Genomic DNA, 23,523 nt, shown 5'->3' with positions numbered 1-23,523 from the left:
AAATTTATTTAGCAATTGAGATAATATTTTTAAACACTATCTAATAAGGTATAGCCATTATGTTAGTAGTTCTTTAAATTTAAGTTGATAAATAAAATTAAAAGTTCACTTTCTAGTTGATTAGCCATGTTCTAAATGCTTGAGTACCTGGTATCTGATACACACACACACACACAGAGTATAGTATGCAATGCCATTTTTATCACAGGAAATTTTATACTAAGCTGCCTAAAAAATTTGAAAAGACATATATACCTGTGATAAAGTAGAAAAAGATGGCTGGATGTCCTCTTAAGTTTGAAGTCTGTTGTAACTGCTTCTTTAACTTCTGAGCCTTTTTAGATCTGTAGAATTTGAAGTTTTATATGGATCTGTTGATTTGTTACTAATCAGATTAAATGAGTTCATTGTTGAATCTTGGGAACTACAATTGTTGCAGTGTTGTGGTATTTAAGCAGACTTCTTAGGCGCTTTGAGTTTTAAATACTTGAAATATGTCAGAGTAATAAAATTGAGAACAGCATTTTTGGAAACAGCGATGTGTTGTTTTCTGTTCTAATCTTAAATTTCTTTTCTTCCATGTGTTTAGTCTTTTGAAAACATTTCTGTGGACTCAGCGGACTTACCCAATGAAAAAGGTAGTGTTCAGGATTTTATTAGATAGTTTGCATTTTCTTTCAATAAGTGTTTTGTATTGCTTAATCTCTTTGTACTTTGGAATCTAGTATATTCATTTTTAATATAAAATTATACCAAAAGTTTTACATATAAAACATAAAAAGAGCCGAGTGGTCGTGGTGCACGCCTTTAATCCCAGCACTCAAGAGGCAGAGGCAGTAGGACCTCTGAGTTAGAGGCCAGCCTGGTTTACAGAGTGAGTTTCAGAACAGCCAGGAGTACACAGAGAAACCTGTCTCAAAAAAAAACAAAAACAAAAAAGTGTGTGTGTGTGTATAAGAAACATTGCTTGAGTAAATGGTATGATGATGTAAGCATCATAATTACATACAGATTATAACTGATCAAACAATAGAAATACATATTCATATGAAAATACAGGAGCTGGAAATACAGTCGCTCAGTGGTTAAGAGCACTCACTATTCTGGCAGAGGACCTGGGATTGGTTTCCAGCACACACAGGGCAGTTCACAACCATCTGTACCTCTAGTTTCAGGGGATTTGATTCCCACTTCTGGCTCTGTGGGCACCAGGCATGCATATAGTGTTCATCATGCATAATTTAAAGATTTAAAAATACAGTATAATTTTAAGTATAAACAGTGGCCTTTTATAGACTTGTCCTTTGAATTTTTAACTAGTTTTTGTTGATTAATTCCTATGGATCCAAGTACTCCTTTTTTTAGAGTTATTATGTATTCATACTTAACATATACTTATTTTGATGTTTGTATTTTCAGGAAATTTCTCCCCTATAGAACTAGACAACTTGCTGTTAAAGAACACTGATTCTGTAGAATTGGCTTTGTCCTATGCTAAAACATGGTCAAAATATACCAAGAACATAGTCTCATGGGTTGAAAAAAAGCTCAGCTTGGGTGAGTTCTCTGTTAAAGTATCTAGCTTTAAACATTAGCGCTAACTTGTTTATGGTTCATTTTCTGCAGACTGAAAGTGTTTTATGATTTCTAATTAGTGGTTATTTCATTTTAGTAAATAGAATTTCTTTTTGTGATGGGCTTTCTTATACTAAATATACAAAGTAGACATTTTATGTAGTCTGCTGGAGGTAGACACACAAAGAACACGGTCTCTGCCTGTGAAGAGGTCTTACGATAATGGATGTGGAAGCACAGCCCATAATAAGGTAAAGGAGAAGAGAGCCACAGTGGATACAGAGGCAGAAAGAAAGGAAGCACGGCAGAAACAGCTCAGTAGTTTTACAGCTGAGAAAATGTTTTTGTATCCATTATTTTACCCAATCCCCTAATACTTGGAAAGCAGGCAAGACAGGATTGCTAGGCCCATTTTCTAGCACCGTTCCTAAGGAGCACAGCAGGTTTGCTTATAAACATGTGGCATATTTGGAGGGGCATAGGGTTCCTCAGTGCCTGTGCTCAGATTCAGCGGGTCAGATCTCGCTCTGACAGGTGAGGGTTGTGCGTGTGTACTTGCAGAGCTCTCATTTCATGGTGCATACTAATATGTGTGATCACTGTTTAATTGAAGAGACACAAATAATCCTAGCACATATATAGAGAAGAATGTTAATTTTTTTCTTTTAAACCTTTTCAGAATTGGAATCCACTAGAAATATTGTAAAATTGGCAGAGGCAACTAGATCTAGCATTGGAATACAAGTAAGTGTTCTGTGAACTCCTCAGGTTCTATACCAAAAGACTACTTAGTTAACCTCCCCATCAGTTCATAGAGAAAAAGGTCTTATTGAAAAAGGGCAAATTTAAATGGCTATTGCTTAGGAATGAAACCAGGATATTTACAATTTTATACAAATACCTATTTTGAAACTGATTTGCTAACTAGTCCATAATTTCAATATTTTTCTCACATAGACACAAGTCATTTTACTAGAAAAAATAGTCTAAAGTTATCTTTTTGAAGAACAGGGATCTATCTAGAACTCTAATACCATTCTTTTCTCTAACATGTCAAATTTAGCTATTGAACTTCAGCATATTAGGCAAGTACCTCTAGTACCATGCTGTTGTAAAACTTCCCTTTCAACTTTCAATTCTAGGAGTATATGCCACTGCAGTCTCTGTTTACCAACGCTCTTCTTAATGACATACACAGCAGCAACCTGTTGCAGCAAACAATTGCAGCCCTCCAAGCCAATAAATTTGTGCAGGTAAAAATTATACCTCCCTCTCTCTTTCTTTTTTTTTTTTTGTTTTTGTTTTGGTTTTTTGAGCCTGTCCTGGAACTCACTCCATACAGCATATTTTTAATAGCATACCTTTATAAAACAACTTACTTCTTTTTAATATCCTTAATAGCCTCTACTTGGGAGGAAGAATGAAATGGAAAAGCAAAGGAAAGAAATAAAAGAACTTTGGAAGCAGCAGCAGAATAAACTGGTTAGTATTCTACTAGAATTCCACGTGTCTGTTTATGAACATCTAAAATCACCTACTGTAAATAAACTACCTGTCTTACTCTGGGTTCCCTAATGTACTGTCTTGTAATCTGTTGAATATTCTTTTCTGTGTAGCTTGAAACAGAGACATCTCTTAAGAAGGCAAAATTGCTATGCATGCAGCGTCAAGATGAATATGAAAAAGCCAAGTCGTCCATGTTTCGTGTGGAAGAAGAACAGCTAAGTTCAAGTGCTGGATTAGCAAAAAATCTGAACAAACAGCTAGAAAAAAAACGGAGGCTGGAAGAAGAGGCTCTTCAGAAGGTAGCATTTTTGTTACATGAAGCTTGAACCAGTATTCTGTGCTTCAGATTAGGCTTCAAACTTCCCAGGAGTCGGGTCACCAGGAAAGCATGCTCGGGCTGCTGGGGCTCACCCAGAGGTCCTTACTCTGCTGGTCAAGAGTAGGACCCAGACAAGTGTCTCTTGTAACAAGTGCCCAGGTGACAGTGCTTCTGCTGGTAGACATCACACTTTGGCAAGCTGTGCTGGGATGCTTGGGAGTTTGTGAAAGACGGATCTTAGAGAGGATAGTGGTTTCTTATTTCTGATCCGATTATAACATCTGCATTCTAGGGAAGTCTGTGTTACATACTGCTGAGAAGAATAAACCAAGGATTATTTATGTATATATTAAGTTTAATTTGGCAAATTCTATAAAACAAATGGTAAATATAAGTAGGAAGTGCTTTTTAAAATAGAAATGAAAATATTCTGTATGCAAACAGTATAGTAATTGCAAATTGCCCCAGCAATTAAAATCAAATGCTCTTAAATTGCCAACCAAAATGATGCTATTTATCTTTAAATTATTTTATTATTTAAAATATATTTCATAGTACTATATTTAAAATAAAAATATTTCAGAATTTTCATAAAGACTTCCCAGTTTTTTAAAATATATCTATGGTTAGGTTTTTTGATATAAATTGTAGTGATTATTGTTGTTTGTTTCTGTAATGTATTGAAGGTAGAAGAAGCAAATGAGCACTACAAAGTCTGTGTAACAAATGTTGAAGAAAGACGGAATGATTTAGAAAATACCAAGAGAGAAATTTTAACACAACTTCGGACACTTGTTTTCCAGTGTGACCTTACACTTAAAGCTGTAAGTTCTTTCTTCATTTATTTAAAGACAACAGGGAAAAAGTCTTGGAATCTATAGTCTTGGTTGCTGAGAGATTTAAATTCTGAGATTCAGAGCACATGGACTATCAGTTTCTAATAGTGATCTATAATTTGAGTTATCTCTTTTCTTTTTATTGAGAATGGGGTCTGGTAAAACTGAACCAAAAATAATTTATGTAAAGACAAAGAATCCTGGGTCACATTTCATTTATGTCTTTCAAGTATTTTATTTATTTATTTATATTGCTTTTTCAAGTATTTTATAAAGAGTTTTTATATTCAACAGGCTCTTTTATCATGTAGTTGACAAATATGTGACTATAAATCTGTTAATTGTCATCATAGTTGGGAACCAGATTCTCATCACTCAGTATTTGTTGTAGGAGGTCGCTTGTTTGTTCCCAGCTGCTCAGCCCTGAAATAACCACACAGAAACTGTGGTTTTAACTGTGTTAAAATCACTGCTTGGCCCATTAGCTCTAGCTTCTTATTGGCTAACTCTTACATATTAATTTAACCCATTTTTATTAATCTGTGTATTATCACCACGGGGCTGTGGCTTACTGGGTAAAGTTCCAGCATCTGTCTCTGGTGGGGGCTACATGGCTTCTCCATGACTCCACTTCTTTCTCCCATCATTCAGTTCAGTTTTCCCCACCTAGTTCTACGCTGCCCTATCTACTCTTCCCTAGAAAGGCCAAGACAGTTTCTTTATTCACCAATGGTATTCACAACATGCAGAGGGGAATACCACATCACCTCCCCTTTTCTGTTTAAATATAAAGGAAGGTTTTAACTTTAACATAGCAAGATTACATAAAACAGGTATCAAGCAAGAATTACAGTTACAATATTTATATCTACTTTATCTTTCATCATACATAACTAAGGAAAACTATAACTATATATCTTTCAACTCCATCAGAGACTCCAGAAGGATATAATATTACCTAAGTAAATAGAAAGTGCATTGTAAGCAGCTTCCAAAACTCTCAAATTGAGAGACACATCTTTCTGCCTGGATAGTCACCCAAAGTCATTGGGGCATCTGTCTTCAGCCTACAGGCCCATAGTATCCAGCAGTTTTCCATGAAGCAGGAGATTTCAAAGACAATTCCACCTATATTGGCAGTTTGTCAGTCACTTTCTTCTGGGTCCTGCAGAATGTCTGCAGACTCTTTCATGAAGCAGGAACCCTGAAGGACCATCACACCATTAGGCAAGTTTAGCAGCCATTTCTCTGTGGGTCCTGCATTTCCATACAGCATAACATCAAGCAGTCCCGGCAAGAGCAGTTTCTTGCCCAAATGGCTAACCAACGAGCCTCTTTAATGCCCATCATCCTCTTGAAATATTTGGTGCTGCCAAGAGCAGATGTGTCTGATTGTCATGAAAAGTCCTAAGTTTTTAAACATTTTAAATGCCATATTCTGTAGTCTTTGAAAAGTTTGAAGAATGTCTCTTCATCTGAAATACATCTCTCTACCTCTAGAAAATCTAACATGACTATAAGCTTGACTATTATAGATAATTATCTATTAACCTATATTTCTTAATTATACATTACATTTTTGAATGAGCTGGACAACACAATAACTTAATCAAGATCAGAAATACATATACACAGTATAACAAAATTGACCTTAAATTTATATCAATAAACCAAGATTCATAGCAGTGCAAATCTCTATAGCAAATGTTGCCCATGTGCTGTCAGTCGCTGCACATACACCTAATCCCTAGCAATAGTGATGTGTTCTCCATCTTATTAATTATCTATAAAAAATATTAGAATAAAGTTTTTTGTATCTAATGTTTTCTAACTTTTTCAGTCTCATAAATGAACTCATAAATTGTACATGACCTTTTGAAATAGACTGCTTTTAACAGCCTACTGTATCAGCATCCATTTGCCTGTGGATATTTGTGTTGTTTATAGTTTGGGGGTCATTGTGAATAAAGCTCCAAAAATTATTTGTTGACAAGTTTTTGTTGGACATAGTTTTTATATTTTAGAGAATACACAGAAGTACAACTTTTGAATGCATGGTTAACTCAATAAGAAACTACAAGATAGTTTTCCAGAGTGGCTCTAGTCAGTATGATTAGAATCAGAATTAATATTCTAGCTCTGTGTCCTTGATATTGTGACATGCGTTAGCTGCTCTAATAGTTTCAAGTGCTTATTTACAATTTGGCTTTATTAAATTTTAATCACTTTTTTGTTGTCATTTTTGTATGATTGAGTTTGCATATATTTTCTCTCATTTCAAAACTTTTCTGTTACACTTTTAGCAGTATCTTGTAGGGAGAAGTTTTTGATTTTGTTAAGTCTATCTTGTTTGGGTCATGCATTTGATATTATGTCTAAGAGTACTTCACTTACCACAAGGTCAGAGAGTGTCCCCCTTTGTTTTGTACTCAAAATGGTAGAGTTTGACACTTACATATATAGTCCATTTTGAGTTCATCTTTGTGCAAGGTGTGAATTGAAGTTGTTTTTGGCATATAGACATTATATTAAAATCATACCTAAAGGATTTTAATAAATACCAGCACAAAAAAGGTAGTGCCAGAGAAAGAATTTATTTCTTATGTTTCCCAGTAGAAAAGGAAATACAACAAGACAGTACTACAAAGGGAATGGCAGCTTTGGCAGACAGAAAGTCTTTTCTGTGTAGCTCTGCCTGTCCTGGAACTCACAGAGATCCTCCTGCCTCTGCCTCCAAACTTCTATTGGAAATTAGATGTAGTGAGTGTACACCTGTAATCCTAGCGTTTGAGAGCTAGCAGGCAGGAGGATCAAATTCAGTGCCATAATAACAACAAATAGGAAAAAATTCCTAAAATGTTGGGGCTCCCTCAAGAAAGTCAAAGTAAATACAAGAGTACACACAGTTTGAGACATGAGACTTCCAACCTTACTCTTGGTTCACTTTGGGCAGAGGAAATTGTCTTGATGTAGTAGACACATTGGTCAGGGCTATGAACTTGGGACTTACTAGTCTTGTATATGAAGATGTGATGCTCTCTAAGCTCTTGTCTTTTCAAGTGCAGTTTCTCCCTGGCCAGCTTTTAAAGATGTAGGTAGGTAGGTAGGTAGGTAGGTAGGTAGGTAGGTAGGTAGACAGACAGACAGACAGACAGACAGACAGAGGAAGAAACATAATTAATACAGATGTCTACCTCTCCCAACAGAACAGGTTGAAAACACTATGTTATTTCCAACAAATTACATTTGCATCTTTTTCAAAATCACTTGACCATATTTGTATGTATATACTTCTGAATTCTCTCTCTTGATTCTGTTGCTTTATATTGAAAATCAGATGTGAGCACAATTTTATTCTTTTTAAGAGTTAGATTTGAAGTCTTTTAATGTTCCATAAAATAGCTAGAATCACCTTGTCTATATTTTAAAAAATCTTATCAACATTTTCAGTGGGATATTTTAAGTCTTAGATCAGATTGTGAAGAATTAACTATGAGTTTATACATCTCTCTATTTAAGTCATTGATTTTTAAAATCAGAATTTTGTTTTAAGCATAAGACTCTTTGACAGGTTTTATTTATGCTATATATTTATTCTGGGAGCTATTGAGAGTGACCTATATACATACATAACTTAGATGTCCATTCTACTTAATTTCAAATTCCACTTGTTTCATAATGTTCAGAATCATAGATAATTTTTACATGATCTTTTTATCTTGGAACCTTGGTAAATGCCTTTATTTTAGGGACTTTTATAGATTCTTCAGGTTTTTCTACATAGAAAATGTTTGCAATAAGGGCAAACTGTGTGTCTTTCTCTTTTACTTATTTTATTATTGCATCTTTTAATTTTCTTTTAGGGCTGTCAGTTAAATAGGAGTGGTGAAAGGGGATTTCTTTGTCTTAGTCTTGGTCTTGGAAGAAAAGCATTAGGCCAGGCCTTGGTGGTGCACACCTTTAATTCCAGCACTTGGGGCGCAGAGACAGGAGGATCTCAGTAAGTTCAAGGCCAGCCTGGTTACAAAGTAAGTTCCAGGACAGCTAGGACGGTTACACAGAGAAACCCTGTCTCAAAAAACCAAAAGAAAAAAAGAAAGACAAAAAAGAAGAAAAGCATTAGTCTTTTACTATTTAAATAGGATGGTAGCTATAGATTCTTTGAATATGCCCCATATATAGTTAAGAAATTTTTTTTTCTGTGTTGCTGCAAGTTTTTTTTCTGTTATTCTACGTAATCATATATTTTATCTTCTTGTTCTCCTTCTTCCTCTCTTTCTCCCTTTTCTCATTCCTCTCCCTCTGTTTCCCCTTTTATTGTCTTTTGTTTGTGTTAGGGTAATCTGCTTTCATAAAATGAGGTGAGAAAATATTCTTAAGCTTTGTTTGGGAGCAGGTTTTATCAAATTTGTTATTTCTTCCTTATCTAGCAGGCATGTACGGCTTCTAGGGTTGCGATTTTAAAAGAATTTTTTCCTACATAGTAATTTCTTTGATATATTCAAGTTATTTTGTAGGTGAAGTTTGGTAGCTTATAGCTTGCATAGAATTGATCTCTTTCAACTTGACACATATACATCAAGTTGTGTATGTAGTATGTATATGGTTGCTGTCGCTTTCTTTGGTCCCTCGACTGTCTTAAGTGGGTAGAGTGATGCTTCCTCTTTCATTCTTAATGTTAATAATTTTCACACGCACTCCCCCAGTCTGCAAGATGTTCATGTGTTTCATTGATCTGTCCTGAAAAAAAAAATTTAGTTGATTCCAAGTTTTATTAGTTTTTACTTGCTGTTTTTTTTTCTTAAGTTTCATGATTGCTCTTCATTTAGTCCTGCATTCATCTCTCCTATAAAATTTATAATGCTTCAAATTACCTCCTAAAGATTACTACCTACAGCTCACAAATTTTGAAATGTGTTTTCCTTTTTAGTTTCCTTTAGTTCAAAACATTTTCTAAGTTCCCTAGAGATTTGCTTTTTGAAGGATGGGTAATGTTAACGCTTCTTGTTTGATTTTTCTGAGTATTTGAATATTTTCCAGCTATTTTTTTTTTTTTTTGGATTTTTTGAGACAGGGTTTCTCCGTAGCTTTTGGTTCCTGTCCTGGAACTAGCTCTTGTAGACCAGGCTGGCCTCGAACTCACAGAGATCTGCCTGCCTCTGCCTCCCGAGTGCTGGGATTAAAGGCGTGCGCCACCACCGCCCGGCCCAGCTATTTTTTCTGATAGTAACTTCTAGTTTAATTCTATTGTGGAAGGGGATATTAGTTATATGATTTCAGGCTTCTTAAATTTATTACATTTTTTAAATTTTAAAAACAAAAAAACAGAAGTTGATAAAATTTAAGAAGGAAGGAGGAAAAATTAATGAAATTGAAAAGTGGTTTGAAAATATCAATTATGAGTGATCCTTGAATGCACTTTAAAGGAATGTGTGTTCTTTTACTGTTGGCTGGTGTTTTGTGCATATCAGTTCTTTAGTCTGTGTTGTGGTTTATTTCTTCTGTATTCTTGAATAGTTCTTAACTGTGTCTGTCTACTGAGAGATCCTCAGCATACTGTGTGTCTAGTTCTGTCAGCTTTTCTTTGTGTATTTTGAAATCTGCTACTAGTTGCTTCTACATTAACAAATGTTACACCATCATAGCAGATTGGTCTTTCCTCTTTTGAAATATCTCTTTCCTAGTTTGTTTGTCTGTTGCTCAGGTAAGACAGTGCCTGAAATAAACTTGGAGAAGAAAGGACTTTTTGGCTTAGATGTTGTAGGCCAACATCAAGGAAACCAGGGCAGGAACCAACAGGCAGAAACTGAAGCAGAGATCACAAAGGAAAGAAAGCTGCATTCTAGCTTTCTTTCCAAGGCTTGTTCATTTTGATTTCTTATATGGTCTGCCTCTGCCTTCCAAGTGCTGGGATTAAAAGCACATGCTACCATGCCAGGCCTCCAACAGTCTCTTTATCCTGGTAAATTTCCTTGCCTTTTAGTCTTTATTTAGTTTGATATGATACAGCTATTTCAGTTTAATTTAATTTTAACATAGTATATTTTTCCCTTTTCTTTAAAAATGATTTTTTTTATGTGAATGGGTGTTGTATGTATGTATGTATGTATGTGTGTGTGTCTTCTATGTATGTATGTGTTGTACATATGTGTCTAGATGTCCACAGAAGTCAAAAAGGAGGGCATTGGATCCCCTGGAACAGGCATTACAAATGACTCTAAGCCACTGTTGGTACTAAGGATTGAACCCTGGTCCTCTGCAGGAGCAGCAAATGCTTTTAACTGCTGCAATGTCCCTCCAGCCCCTTTCCCTTCTATTTTCAAACATTTAAAAAGAGCTTCTTATATAGCCCACAAATAGCATTTACTTTAGTCTTGAGTTTTAAGCATCTCTTGACAGTCTTGTGTGAGTGTTTAGATCATTCGTGTGTAACATAAACCCATGGTCAGTTAGAGACCTGCCATATTATTTCCTTCCTAATTATAACCCCTTTCATCTACTTTTGTCTCTCGGGATTGTTTTCATTTATCTGAACTGTTTATCAACATTCCAACTTGTTTACTTCATTCATATTTGGGGGTTAATTCTTTCTCTAAATTTTGTAGTTTTTGAACTAAAAATTGAAATGCATAGTGCATGCTGTGTATTTGCAGTTACCAGTTTGCCTCCGTAGATGTGAATTCCAAATCTTCTGATTCAGCAATAAGTAGAACCAAAAATTTGATCTTTATTGAATATATACAGACGTTTTCTCATTGCCATTCCTTAATAAATGCAGTGTAACAGCTCTTCCCATTGCATTTGTAGCTGTTATGTGTAATCTCCAGATATATCTTATGGGAGGATAAGCCTAAGCCAACTGCAAATATGCCATTTTCTTAAAGAGACTTAACTATCTATGATTTGAAGTATCTGAGGGGTCCTCTGGATAGATACCCAGTCCTCGTGGGTACTGAGTAACAGGTGCATACTTAAATTTTTATTTTGAAGACAGGGTCTCACTGTCTCAAGCTTGCAACCCTGTTTACTTTTATTGCCCAGGGACTAGGATTACAGAAGTGTGCCAGTGTGCATAGCTTTGTATTATTTTTACCGAGTCCTCTAAGAACCAGTATTTTAGTACTTCAAGTGGAATGCCTTAGCGCATCTAAGTCCCTTTACTGAACTGTAGTGGGTATGTAATTATTAAAAAATGCATATGCATTAAAAACCTCACCAAACTGTCTTTATTCTATTGTGTGTCGTGGGGGGGTGTTTGTTTGCTTTTCTATTATTTTAATTGAAATAATATTATTTCCTCTTTTCCTTTCTTCCCTCCAAACCATCCCAAGACAAGCACTTACTTTCCCGTCTCTCCAGCTCTTCGCTCACTTCAACAGCCCATTACAGCAACTGCCATCGAGGCTTCATCCTAATGCCTTACTTACCTCAGCTTGGTATCTGTCTTTTTGAGGGGTTAAGAGTTTCCTGGTATTTCAATATCAGGAAATATACAAGTAATTTTGTATATTAACTTTTCCTGGGTAGACATCAGCAGCAAATGTTTGCTTGCTTCTAATAAAGTACCAGTAACTGCCAAAAGAACACTGGAGTCTAGTTTAGTGAACCGGTCAGTTTAACTGGGGTTTATAGGAGCGTGGGCAACCGTAGAAACTAAACTACAGAGGAATAGTTTTTCCCCCAGCAGCTGTTAGCTTATATGTCCTTTAGGGGAAGAGCCTGGTGTGTGTCCACCCCCACCCCACCCCCAGCAACTGTTAACTGCCTGTGTTTACTTGGGGAGGGGAGGGAAGGAGAGTCACAGCTGCTGAGAGTTCAAGAAGGCCACATCGTGCCCAGAGGACAGCATTCCACAACACGTTTTGAATGCTATCCTAGGTATTTCCAGTGTTGTTTTTTGTGACTCTGGATCCTAATGCTGTTTTAAAATGTGCATAACCATTGAACTAGGGGTTCACCCTCTTAGTTTGTGCCTGTCACCTTGGTCTGTCTGGGAAGCAGAAGTGTAAGGCTTTCTACTGTCTGCTCTCCAAAAAGTTAGAGACTGCAATTCTTAATCATTAAGTGGAGGAGGTGGGTGGGGGTGCAGGACTAAAGAAAAGAGTGAAAAGCTCCAGGAGGTTCAACAGCCCACCACCAATCTTTAAACACAGTTCATCTGTCTTAAAGGGTGATCACTGCAGGGTTTTAGATATGTCCAGTTCCTGTAACTGCCATCACTGCTCCAGGTTTGTGCCCCGGGGATTATGAGGAGTGCGGCAGGAGAAGATGGAACAGAGAAAACAGGTCTTTCTTCCTACTTTTGAGTTACATTTCCTGCCCCTTGGCTGTTCTGGTCCACAGAAGCCCTCTCTCAAAGCTCTGTGTATCCATACCTGATCCATACTGGTGGGAATTAGCCCAGGCTGGAAAAAAGGATGAGTGGGAAAGCAAGGAATGTGCCTAAAATCGTCATATATTCCCATATCTTTAGATAGGTGGTGTTAGTGTGGATTCTGAACAGGACTTTTCAGTGGGTTCCATCTCAGTGAGAAATTTTTAAAATGTTTTGAGCTCTTAAAGTTGTAAGCCATTTTTTAAATCAAATTTTGATTATTAGTTTGCAAGTTTATAAAATAAAATATTTATAAAATGCCCTTCCCCTCAAAGCATATCTGATAATAGCTGTGATTGAGTACATATGTCTGTCTGTGTATTAAGATATCTATTTATGTGAACTTACCTATTTCTCAGGTAAACATAGTTTTAGCTAATTTTACTGATGCAGAAACAGAAGTTTAGACATTCTTTCTTCCCAGTGCATGGTCATCAGACCCATCTCTGCTGTTCTTGTAGCCTATAAATAATGTAGAGATTCGGGTTTTGAGCCAGACTTGGGAATTGGAATCTGCATTTCAACAAGATCTCTCAGATGATCCACTGAACTTGACTTTTTCAAATTTCTGGGACAGAGAAATTATAAGTAACTTGATCATTGTCTCTCACCCATATGCATTACTCTGTGAATCAGGCAAGTTCAATTTACCATTAGTGTAAGGTTACCCTGATATAGCCAGTCATTGGATTAAACTGTACCAAATAAAGGCTGAATTTCCTTTGTTAATTGAAGAGTTAAAGCGCAAACTCTTCTTTCAAATACTACTTTTGATCACTGACTTATCCTTAGAGAAATGTGTCATCCACTTTGAAAAAGACTGTGGGAATGAGTTCCTCCTGTCATCTGATAGACCCTGAGTGGTGAAGAAAAAGCACAATAGTCTTTTTGAAACAACATTAATCAAACTTTGGCATTTTTTATGCTGTTTTCTTTAAGTATATTCGCCACAGAGAATCCAGAGTGGCATTTTAAGGTATAAATGAGACCATGTTTTGCTTAGCTGGCTTTCTGCAAACTCAATGGTTGAGCTGACTACTGCCATTCTTGCCCTTGTGTGTGCTTTAGATCATTGACCTTTTGTCTGCTTCTGGAACACAAGTGTGTCCCACCCACTGTGCACCCTTTGGTTTGAGTTGACCTTCTCCCTGAAGCTATGTCCTGGCTCTTCTTCCATGACCATTTTCAGCCTTCCCTAACCTACATACATGGTGATACTCCATGGATTAGCAATAGCTGCTTTTTAATTTGTCATTGGTGTGTATGGGGGTTGTGTATTTGTGTGCATGTATGAGGACAGATGGTCATGCCATAGCATTTGAGTGGAAAACAGAGAACAACTTTCTGCAGTCAGGTTCTTTCCTCCACCTTTACATGGGTTCCAGGACTTGAACTCAGGTCACCAGACTTGTGTGGGGAAGTGCCTTTACCAGCTGAGCCATCTCACCAGCACAAGTTGACATTTTTATATAACGTTTGTAACATTTTTTACTACCACAAAGTATTTTAGGAACCACCCTTAGGATCATACATACATGGATGAGTATCCCATCAATTTGCTATAATATACTGACGTATAGTGTGTGTTTGAAGTTAGCTAATATTAAACTCAGATATTTTATGAACTCTGGCATATTATGTGAGCTTTATAACCACTGCTATAGTCATTACTGTAAGTAGTAGGAATGACAGTTGTCTAAACTTAGTAGACTAATGTATCCACCCTGCTAAGTAGGAGGCTGAGACAGAAATATCTAACACTATAGGCCAGCATGGGCAATATAACAAGACCTCATGTCAAAGAGAAGAGCTTTTAAAAAGGAAAAAAACGAAAATAGTTGAAATAATGCTGCTTATGAGTGAAAGATCCCCCACCCATGTGTTTATCATTTTGAAGTTTAGACAATTGTGGTTCAACCATCAAAGTACAGAGTTCGGGATCCTCAGACACATCATGCTCTAAATCTCTTAACCAGCAAGGATAGGGTTGTAATTTAAAGCCCATTTCGTTGGAACTGATCGCAATTAGCTGTTATATTTCCATTCTAAGTTGTGCACGCCACAGTCAGCATAGCATGCTGGTAGTGATACTTAGTGTGGTGTGTGTCAGATGCACGACCTGTGTACTGGCCTGCTGGTTTATAGAAATGCGTTAACATAGCATTTTTTATCTCATGAATTATGTCTGTCTGTCTTGTCTTTGACTGTAGGTAACAGTTAACCTCTTCCATATGCAGCAGCTACAGGCTGCGTCCCTTGCCAACAGCTTACAGTCTCTCTGTGACAGTGCCAAACTCTATGACCCGGGTCAGGAATACAGTGAATTCGTGAAAGCCACAAGCTCGAGTGAGCTAGAAGAAAAGGTTGATGGGTAAGCATTTATGTATAGGTGAAATGGTATCAAATGAGAAAACGTTTGCTGAGTTCCTATCTAAGTTTATAAGGAATTGTCTTTTCTTACACTGATATATTAACTTTAATTTTTCAATACTTTCATATTATTTCTTAGTTTCTTCTTACATTTAAGGAATAGATGCACCATACTTGAGAATGAAGCTTTCCATTTTCACACAGACAGACTTCACTCTGAGTGCTAAAAATCCTTTGGGAATAACAAATGATGACCTACATATTTTGAGTATACCAAAAACTTAACCTACATTTTCCACTAATGTTAGATTACAGAAGTTCAATCATAACATTGACTATTTTTTTATTACACCTCTTTCCTATTTCAGCTGTTATAAGTGTACATTATGTAAAGGCTTTATTCACATCTTTAAAAGAAGCTGAACTATGTAATAGTTATTCATATTTAGTAAGCTTGCTTATTCTATTCATTAAGTTAATACGTTTTCTTAATAAACTATTAGTTCTGAGCTTTATTTACTTTTACCCCACAGGAATGTAAATAAAAAAATAAGCAGTAGTCCCCAGACTCCTGGATACGGACCTGCTGGCTCCCTAGAGGATGTGGCGCGCCTGCCTGACAGTTGCAGTAAGCTGGAAGAGGACAGGTGCTCCAACAGTGCCGACATGACAGGTGTGTTTCCTACTGGAGCAGCGCTTCTTGGTGAACAGTAGGGTACTCGGATGCGGTTCCAAATTTGAGGCGACTGTTAGATCATTTACAGTGCTAACTACTGTGCTGTCTCCAAAGTCCATAATTAGCCATCGTTATTCTTTTTACATAATATCGGTATTTCACCTTAGGAAATCTACCCATAGGCAAGTTTTTAACTATTCTTTCTTCATAGGTCCTTCTTTCATAAGATCGTGGAAGTTTGGGATGTTCAGTGACTCTGAGAGCACTGGAGGGAGCAGTGAATCTAGATCTCTGGATTCAGAATCTATAAGTCCAGGTATATACATTTTTAAGTCTCACTGAAAATTCAGTGAAAGATTGAAATTGTCCATTTGGAATATTTTTAAGAAGCATATTTTTAGGATGATCTATCTCTGACTTAAGAAAATGTTTATACATATGTATAATTTAAAGAAAAATAATGGCCGGGCGGTGGTGGTGCACACCTTTAATCCCAGCACTTGGCGGATCTCTGTGAGTTTGAGACCAGCCTGGTCTACAAGAGCTAGTTCCAGGACAGGCTCCAAAACCACAGAGAAACCCTGTCTCGAAAAAAAAAAAAGAAAAGAAAAGAAAGAAAGAAAAATAATGAAGCCTTTATATGGAATCATCACCTAACCCAGCAAGCAGAACATAGTAGTACATGAGAAGCCCCATTGATACACATGTATAAGTAACATACATACATATATATGTGCACATGTATGTATATACATATATACATATGTATGTTGTATGTGTGTGTATATGTATCACCTCCAATCCCACCAGAATAAATCATTCTATGACTAGTTTAATGTTTATGGTGACATATTTTGTGAACTTTACTCTCTTCTGGATGCTATAAAAATAAAATTCTTTTCTTACTTTTGATTTGGTATTGGGGATTGGACTTGAGACCTCTTGCATGACCAGAGCCTGTTTTTTAATTTTTTTTTTTGAGACAGTCTCACCAAGCTACCCAGGCAGGTCTTGAGTTTATTCTATAGTCCAGGCAAGCTTTGAGTCCTGTATTCTTCCTTCTTCAATCTCCCAGATAGCTGGGATTACAGCCTATAGCGCCACTAAGTCTGGCTGACTTCCTTCACCCATGTTGATGTGAACAGCTATCTCCATGTTGATACTGTGTAATAATTTAGTAACAAAAGATCATTAAAATATGAGTAGAAGATGTTGCCTGCCTTTGCTATGCCTGTAACCTCAAGTACTTACTGTCAGAACTGGATAGTAAGGTCTCATAAGAATATGTAATCTTTAGGTTTTTCGAGACAGGGTTTCTCTGTGTAGCACCAGGCTGGCCTTAAACTCACAATGATCTGCATGCCTCTGCCTCCGGAGTGCTGAGATTAAGGGCGTGCACTACCACCACCTGGCCTTTTTGTTTGTTTGTTTCTTTTTTCTTTTAATTAGATTCTTTCACATTCTTTTTGTTGTCAGGAATGGATAATGTTACCTAGATTTTGAGAGTAGTAGAAAAATTTCAATCAAAGCTAATAAAATAATATAAATTGTGTAATTCCAAGAATGTTATCACTGCTTATTTTCACTGTTCTTCAATGTAATGGTATCCACAACTTCATTTTAGGAGACTTTCATCGGAAACTTCCACGCACTCCATCCAGTGGAACCATGTCTTCTGCTGATGATCTGGATGAACGGGAGCCACCGTCCCCTTCAGAAGCTGGTACTAATCCGTCTCTAGTAGAGCCCACTACACCAACTGAATTACTTTGTTATATATATCTTAAATATAGCTGCATGTTTGTTTATAAGTATGCATTGATAATGATTTTTGATTAGACGATTGAAGTATTGTCCACAAGAATAAGGAGTAGAGCTGCTAGATCTAAAACATCCCAGCAGTGTGTTGAATAGCAGTTTGTATGTGGTGTTCTTTCATGAGTTCAGCACGGCGACTTTCTGTTAAAAGGGTGGCAGTGCATGAAAATTTCTGGAAAAGCTCATTCTTAATAGTGCATGGGTTACAGGCAAACAATTCAGTGGTAAAACTTTTCCTTACTGTGCACAAAGCCCGGGCTTCTAGCCTGAGTACTGCAAAACAACCATTACAGTAATGAAGAAACGGCAGGAAGCCGACCGAGTTGGAAAAGCAGATAAATGAGCTTGTCAAGGACAAGGAAAGCTGTGGGTGCTAAAGACATACAAATCCATTACTTAATGACTTGAGTTAAACTCATATAAATTAGGTTTTTGTATCTTTGGTACATTCATATGTCTGTCTTTTGGGGCAGAATTTCCCAAATTAATTAGAATCTGACTTCCACTATGGTTTAAAAATATAGCTAGCTAGTATTAACCTGTAATTTTATAAGGCTAATTCTGTCTTTAATGCACATATTGCTGGCTTGGTGGCTTCATGTTACTAGCTCTTTTGAAGTAGTAATTGAGTTTTCTTAGGACTATAATGACACCCATAAACACACTTTCATGTACAGAACACTGTCAGAAAAACATAAACTTGCTCATCCTGAGAACATCGTGTCATGGTATCTTAGAATTAGCTAACTGGTTTGTCGGTGACTGTACAGCTAAACCATTTGATGAAAGTGTGTGGTTTTATCTATAAGTTGGATGATTTTGATATTAGAAATCCCAGACAATAGTTTTTTGTAGCATGTAGATGACTGGAAAGTCTAAGCATTACTCAGAAAAAATAATTTTTTTTTCATCTTTTTATTCCCATGTACTGTTTCTGTTACAAGGACCCAATTCCCTTGGAGCATTTAAGAAAACATTGATGTCAAAGGCAGCTCTCACTCACAAGTTTCGCAAGTTGAGATCCCCCACAAAATGTCGGGATTGTGAAGGCATCGTAATGTTCCCAGGCGTTGAATGTGAAGAGGTGAGATCTGTTTGGAATTGCATTGGTCTTCTCACTTGTTTAGTTGGTGGATTTACCACTTTTTAAAATTATAATATAAAATGATAGGTTTCGTTGTGGCATCTTCATACGTATGCATCATTCAATAGTATTGTTTTATTTCACTATATACATTGCATTTTTGTTAGGATTTTATTTATTAGGTTCTTTTACAAATACATATGTTTTTACTTTATGTATATTGCTGGTTTTCCTGCATGTATGTCTGTGCACTAAATGTGTGTAAGCCTTTGGAGGCCAGAGAAGGATGTCAGATACCCTGGGACTGGAGTTAAGATGATTGTGAGCCATCCTGCCGGTGCTTTTAACTGTTATGCCTTCTCTTCACTCCTACAAATATGCCTTTAATAAGTTGTACTGTAGTGTATCTTTGTTTTGTATTTTGTATGGTAGTTAGGGCTATTCAAACATTACAAATAATGCACTCTAGACTTTTTCAATTATGTTACCAATCTATAGTTTGCAAAATTGTGAATAGTTTGAAGGTGATCTAATGAGTTTTAAACTGTTATTTTCTTGTAGTGTCTTCTTGTATGTCATCGAAAGTGTTTGGAGAATTTAGTCATTATTTGTGGTCATCAAAAGCTTCAGGGGAAAATGCACATATTTGGAGCAGAATTTATACAAGTTGCAAAAAAAGAACCAGATGGCATCCCTTTTGTACTAAAAATATGTGCCTCAGAAATTGAAAATAGAGCCTTGTGTCTCCAGGTACCTTTTAAAATTAAGAACAAACTGAAATAGACACATCAAGTATGTTTAGATGTCTACAGTAGCCGTGTGAACTAAAGCAGAATTTGTTTCTCTATTCAAGGGAATTTACCGTGTTTGTGGAAACAAAATAAAAACTGAAAAACTGTGCCAAGCTTTGGAAAATGGAATGCACTTAGTAGACATTTCAGAATTCAGTTCACATGACATCTGTGATGTCTTGAAATTATACCTACGACAGGTAAGGTTATTATAGTCTATCATCATATTGAAACAGTAAACATGATTTGTATTTTGTTTTTCAGTTCATAACCTTTGTACATATATATTTTCATTGACATAGGCCATACTGATATATAGGTCATAGCACAAATAAGTCAGACATACAATTAACAATAGTAATAATAAAACACTGGTTTCTCATCTCAGTATACAAACATAGACTATTACTCTACCTTACAAAAGACTTCCATGTGTCTTGTCCAGTTATAGCCTCCTGACTCCACATGGAAGCTCTTTCCTAACCATTTAAGGAATAAACATTTTCCTGGATCTAAAGAAGTAAATAACATGAAATGTTTGTATTAAGTTTTAGGAACTTGACTTTGAAAGCATAGTTTAGCTTTGTAAGGAAAGGCCAATGTGGAAACTGTTTCATGAATATTCAGTGAACAGAGCAGTGTTTAGTTTTGTCTTCCCTGATATTTCAAAATAGCTATTTTAGATAATCAGTGGGGGGAAAAAAACCTTTAAGTACATATTTGGGTCAAGAAGCAAAGCTATCCTGTAGGCTAAGTACTAGAAAACTATAGAAATATGGTCAGGAAGTAGGCCATTCTCTATTGTCTTTTTCTGTGCTCAGTATTGGATCTGCAATTGGGAGCCAGCTACAAAGAAAACTATCTATGGGGTAAAGTAAGTGGCCTCAGGCAGAAGCTTATGGAGAGTTATGGGTGTTTGGCACAGTGGTATGAGGCAGGTACAAAAACTGCTTGGACCGAGCCCATCTGGCATTCTGATCTCCGGTGAAACTGAAGAGATAGTGGCAAAGAGAGCAGTGCTATTGTCCTCAGCATACCAGTCTGAGGAGTTCTGTTCCAGCTGCAGCCTTCTGTCCATTTACAAAAGATACAGCTGCTATCTTAGGATTTCTTTTAGTGAAGAAAATACCCCCACATTTTTGTTTGTCTTTTTCCTCTGTTTTGCTCATGTCTGTCCTTGAACAAGATGGACCTTACTCATCTGTAAATGCTTTGATTCTGTTCTCTTGATGTAAATGGAAAGACAGTGTAGATAGTAAATGTCTGCACTTTGCAGGTCAAACTTTGCTTTGGGTGCTTGGCAGCCTGTGCTGGCTCTGGGATCTGCTCCCCGTCTCTGCTCATTCTCCTGCTTTTGCTGTCCCACAGTACTTTGTAGAAGATGCCCTTGGCTCCATCTCTTCCCACTGTTGTAACTTCTCTATCTCTAGGATCCCTCTTTAATCTCTGAGAACTCACATGGTCTATTCCTTCTGATTCATGTGGCTTCATCTGTGAATTATAGTAGATTAGTTTTAATAAATCAGTGCTAACTTTGGGATAGTAATGTATGTATGTGTGTGTGTGTGTGTGTGTGTGTGTGTGTGTGTGTGTGTAGACATAGGTTAGCATTTTAAATCCCTTGTGGAACCTTCAGGTTTAGAGTTTCATTGTCAATTAATGTCTTAATTCATGACAATGATTTCAGATTAGCTTGATAGGTCATATCTGTAGTAGCATATACAGTTAATATTTTTTAATGTGTGTGGATGTTTTGCCTGCATGTATGTCTATATCACATTTATGCCCAAGGAGGCCAGATAAGCCCAGTTAGATCCTCTGGAACTGGAGTTAGAGATGGTCGTGAATAGCTGTGTGAGACCTGGGCGTGGAACTCAGGTCCTCTAGAAAAGCAGCCAGTGCTCTTAACCACTGAGCCATCTCTTCAGCCCCAAAACACATGGTTAAAGGCCTGCTTTAAATCTTGTTAACCTAAAAGAACATGATAAATCATTGATTAGCTATAAGTAATAGTTAACATTCTAGCAGGAGAAAAGACAACAATATTCATAATGTAATTTTATTCCTTCAGCTCCCAGAACCATTTATTTTATTCAGATTATACAAGGAATTTATAGACCTTGCAAAAGAAATACAACATGTAAATGAAGAGCAAGAAGCAAAAAAGGATAGCCCGGAAGACAGAAAACACCCACATGTGTGCATAGAAATCAGTCGAATTTTTCTGAGGAGCAAAGACCTACTGAGACAGTTGCCGGCATCAAATTTTAATAGTCTTCATTATCTCATAATACATCTGAAACGGTAAGAGTTTTATATAAGTAGAACCTCATTTAATGGGTAGTTTTTTGTTGAATAAAATGTAGCAACTTTTACCATTTTTAATACTATACTAGTTTTAAGTATATTTGTGTATTTTTTAAATGAATTTCATTTTTCTAACATGTTAGAGGAAAGGGAGTGAGTGTACATTCAGGCAGCCAACTTCATCCTCAGATCTCTGCTGTGTGCCTGCCTCTAGTTGGAGAAATAGGATGGAAGCAGGATTTCTGTTATCTGTAGGCTTACAGCCCTACATACACACACGGTACAGCATCATTTGTTCAATAAGCATGCAAAGGAAGGTGGGGTAAATCAGAGGAAGCAGCCCTCAAGTAAGGCTTAAAGAACTCAGTAGTGACTTAGTTGTCCAAGAATGCTCAGAAGAGCATTCCAAGCAGAGGATAACAGACACAGATAGGTGGGAGCCGTTTACACTTAGGAAATAAAGTAATGTGGTTAGGCCTCACTACAGAATGCACAGAGGGAACTGATAAGATCTCGCATACCTAACAGTGGAGTGTGCCATCTTGCTTCTGTACCACTAAAGATTTTTGAACCAGGAATTTTACATGCTCAGATTTGCCTGTTAGATCTTTCTGGGAGAAATAAGGATAATGGGCTGGAGTGGAGGCCTTTACTCAGGCTCTTGTCTCCATGAGTGGTCATAGGAACAGGTGATAGGAGCTGGAAGGAAACGGAATGTGAGAGCCACTGTGTAATATGGAGTCATCTGGGCTTGAAAAATAGCCTTGGTTATAAGAAATTGACAGTGATAAGTCTCTTTATCTGCTAGGAAAACAGCAGTAATTCCTTTTGCTCAGTTTTTATCCTAATACAAAAATGCTAAGCCAAATTTGGCATGTGGTCAATATTTTAATCAAGTAAGTGTGTATTTTTCTTAGACCTCTCTCACAACTTGACTCTTGACCCTTCCCTATGCTTTTGTAGCCTGTGTGTGTTCAAGCAGTCAACATGGTCCCTCAGGTGCCTCCTGTGTACCAGGCTCTCACTAGAGAAAGAGGATGGAGACAGGGTTTCCATCTACTCTTTCCAAGTCTCATAAAGCTTTATGTGTTGTGCTTTGCAGGGTGGTAGATCATGCAGAAGAAAACAAGATGAATTCTAAGAACTTGGGGGTGATATTTGGACCAAGTCTCATTAGGCCAAGGCCCACAACTGCTCCGGTCACCATCTCTTCACTTGCTGAGTATTCTAACCAGGCGCGGTTAGTAGAGTTCCTCATTACTCACTCACAGAAGATCTTCGATGGGTCCCTCCAGCCTCAAGATGTTGCTGTATCAAATACAGGAGCGATTGCACCTCATATTGATCAAGGCTATCTTCCAAGACCTCTGTTATCACCAGATGAAAGAGACTCAGATCATTCTATGAAGCCACTATTCTTTTCTTCAAAGGAAGTAAGTTATTTCTTTTAAAATAAATTGTGTGTGTGTGTGTCCAAGCATGCACACAAACAAAAAGACAGGCTTGTGAATGGTGTGGCACTAGGGTAGAAGCCAGAGGTCAACCCTAGGGAGTTGATTTTCACCATCCCCCAGTGCTGAGTCAGGGTCTGTCTGGTTTCTGCTACTGTGCTGTATGATCTAAGTTAGCTGGCTCGCAAGCTTCTGAGCAGTTCCTGGTCTCTGCCTCTGACCTCACTGTAATGCATTAGGATCTCAGACATGCCTCCACAGCCAATCTTTTACATTGGCTCTAGGGAGTTACACTGTGGTTGTCAGGCTTGGGTGAACAGTACATTTTTCTGTTAAGCCAAAGTTTTGACTGTTACAGAATTGCGTTAGAACTGTATAGTGTTAGTAAATTATGTCAGTAAATTAAAGGTCTTTGA

The 23,523-nt window shown here is 37.0% G+C and overlaps 1 protein-coding gene across 3 annotated transcripts in view; it reads left to right on the top strand.

Moving 5' to 3' along the window:
• Arhgap29 (Rho GTPase activating protein 29) overlaps nucleotides 1-23,523 on the top strand; it is a 68,261-nt gene that overhangs the window by 38,961 nt on the left and 5,777 nt on the right. For all 3 annotated transcript variants that reach the window (XM_075981480.1, XM_075981479.1, XM_075981481.1), the window contains 16 exons: nucleotides 590-638; nucleotides 1,420-1,557; nucleotides 2,255-2,319; nucleotides 2,718-2,828; nucleotides 2,977-3,057; nucleotides 3,192-3,380; nucleotides 4,087-4,224; nucleotides 14,821-14,981; nucleotides 15,514-15,653; nucleotides 15,868-15,972; nucleotides 17,281-17,379; nucleotides 18,419-18,558; nucleotides 19,120-19,308; nucleotides 19,412-19,549; nucleotides 21,421-21,653; nucleotides 22,759-23,089. In XM_075981480.1, the coding sequence (XP_075837595.1) occupies nucleotides 590-638; nucleotides 1,420-1,557; nucleotides 2,255-2,319; nucleotides 2,718-2,828; nucleotides 2,977-3,057; nucleotides 3,192-3,380; nucleotides 4,087-4,224; nucleotides 14,821-14,981; nucleotides 15,514-15,653; nucleotides 15,868-15,972; nucleotides 17,281-17,379; nucleotides 18,419-18,558; nucleotides 19,120-19,308; nucleotides 19,412-19,549; nucleotides 21,421-21,653; nucleotides 22,759-23,089 (2,307 nt within the window). The remainder of the gene's footprint in view (nucleotides 1-589; nucleotides 639-1,419; nucleotides 1,558-2,254; nucleotides 2,320-2,717; nucleotides 2,829-2,976; nucleotides 3,058-3,191; nucleotides 3,381-4,086; nucleotides 4,225-14,820; nucleotides 14,982-15,513; nucleotides 15,654-15,867; nucleotides 15,973-17,280; nucleotides 17,380-18,418; nucleotides 18,559-19,119; nucleotides 19,309-19,411; nucleotides 19,550-21,420; nucleotides 21,654-22,758; nucleotides 23,090-23,523) is intronic.

Source organism: Microtus pennsylvanicus, chromosome 7, assembly GCF_037038515.1.
Source record: "Microtus pennsylvanicus isolate mMicPen1 chromosome 7, mMicPen1.hap1, whole genome shotgun sequence".
Taxonomy (NCBI): Eukaryota; Metazoa; Chordata; class Mammalia; order Rodentia; family Cricetidae; genus Microtus; species Microtus pennsylvanicus.
Note: the sequence above shows the minus strand (reverse complement) of the source record. Positions and strands in the feature narration are given on the sequence as shown.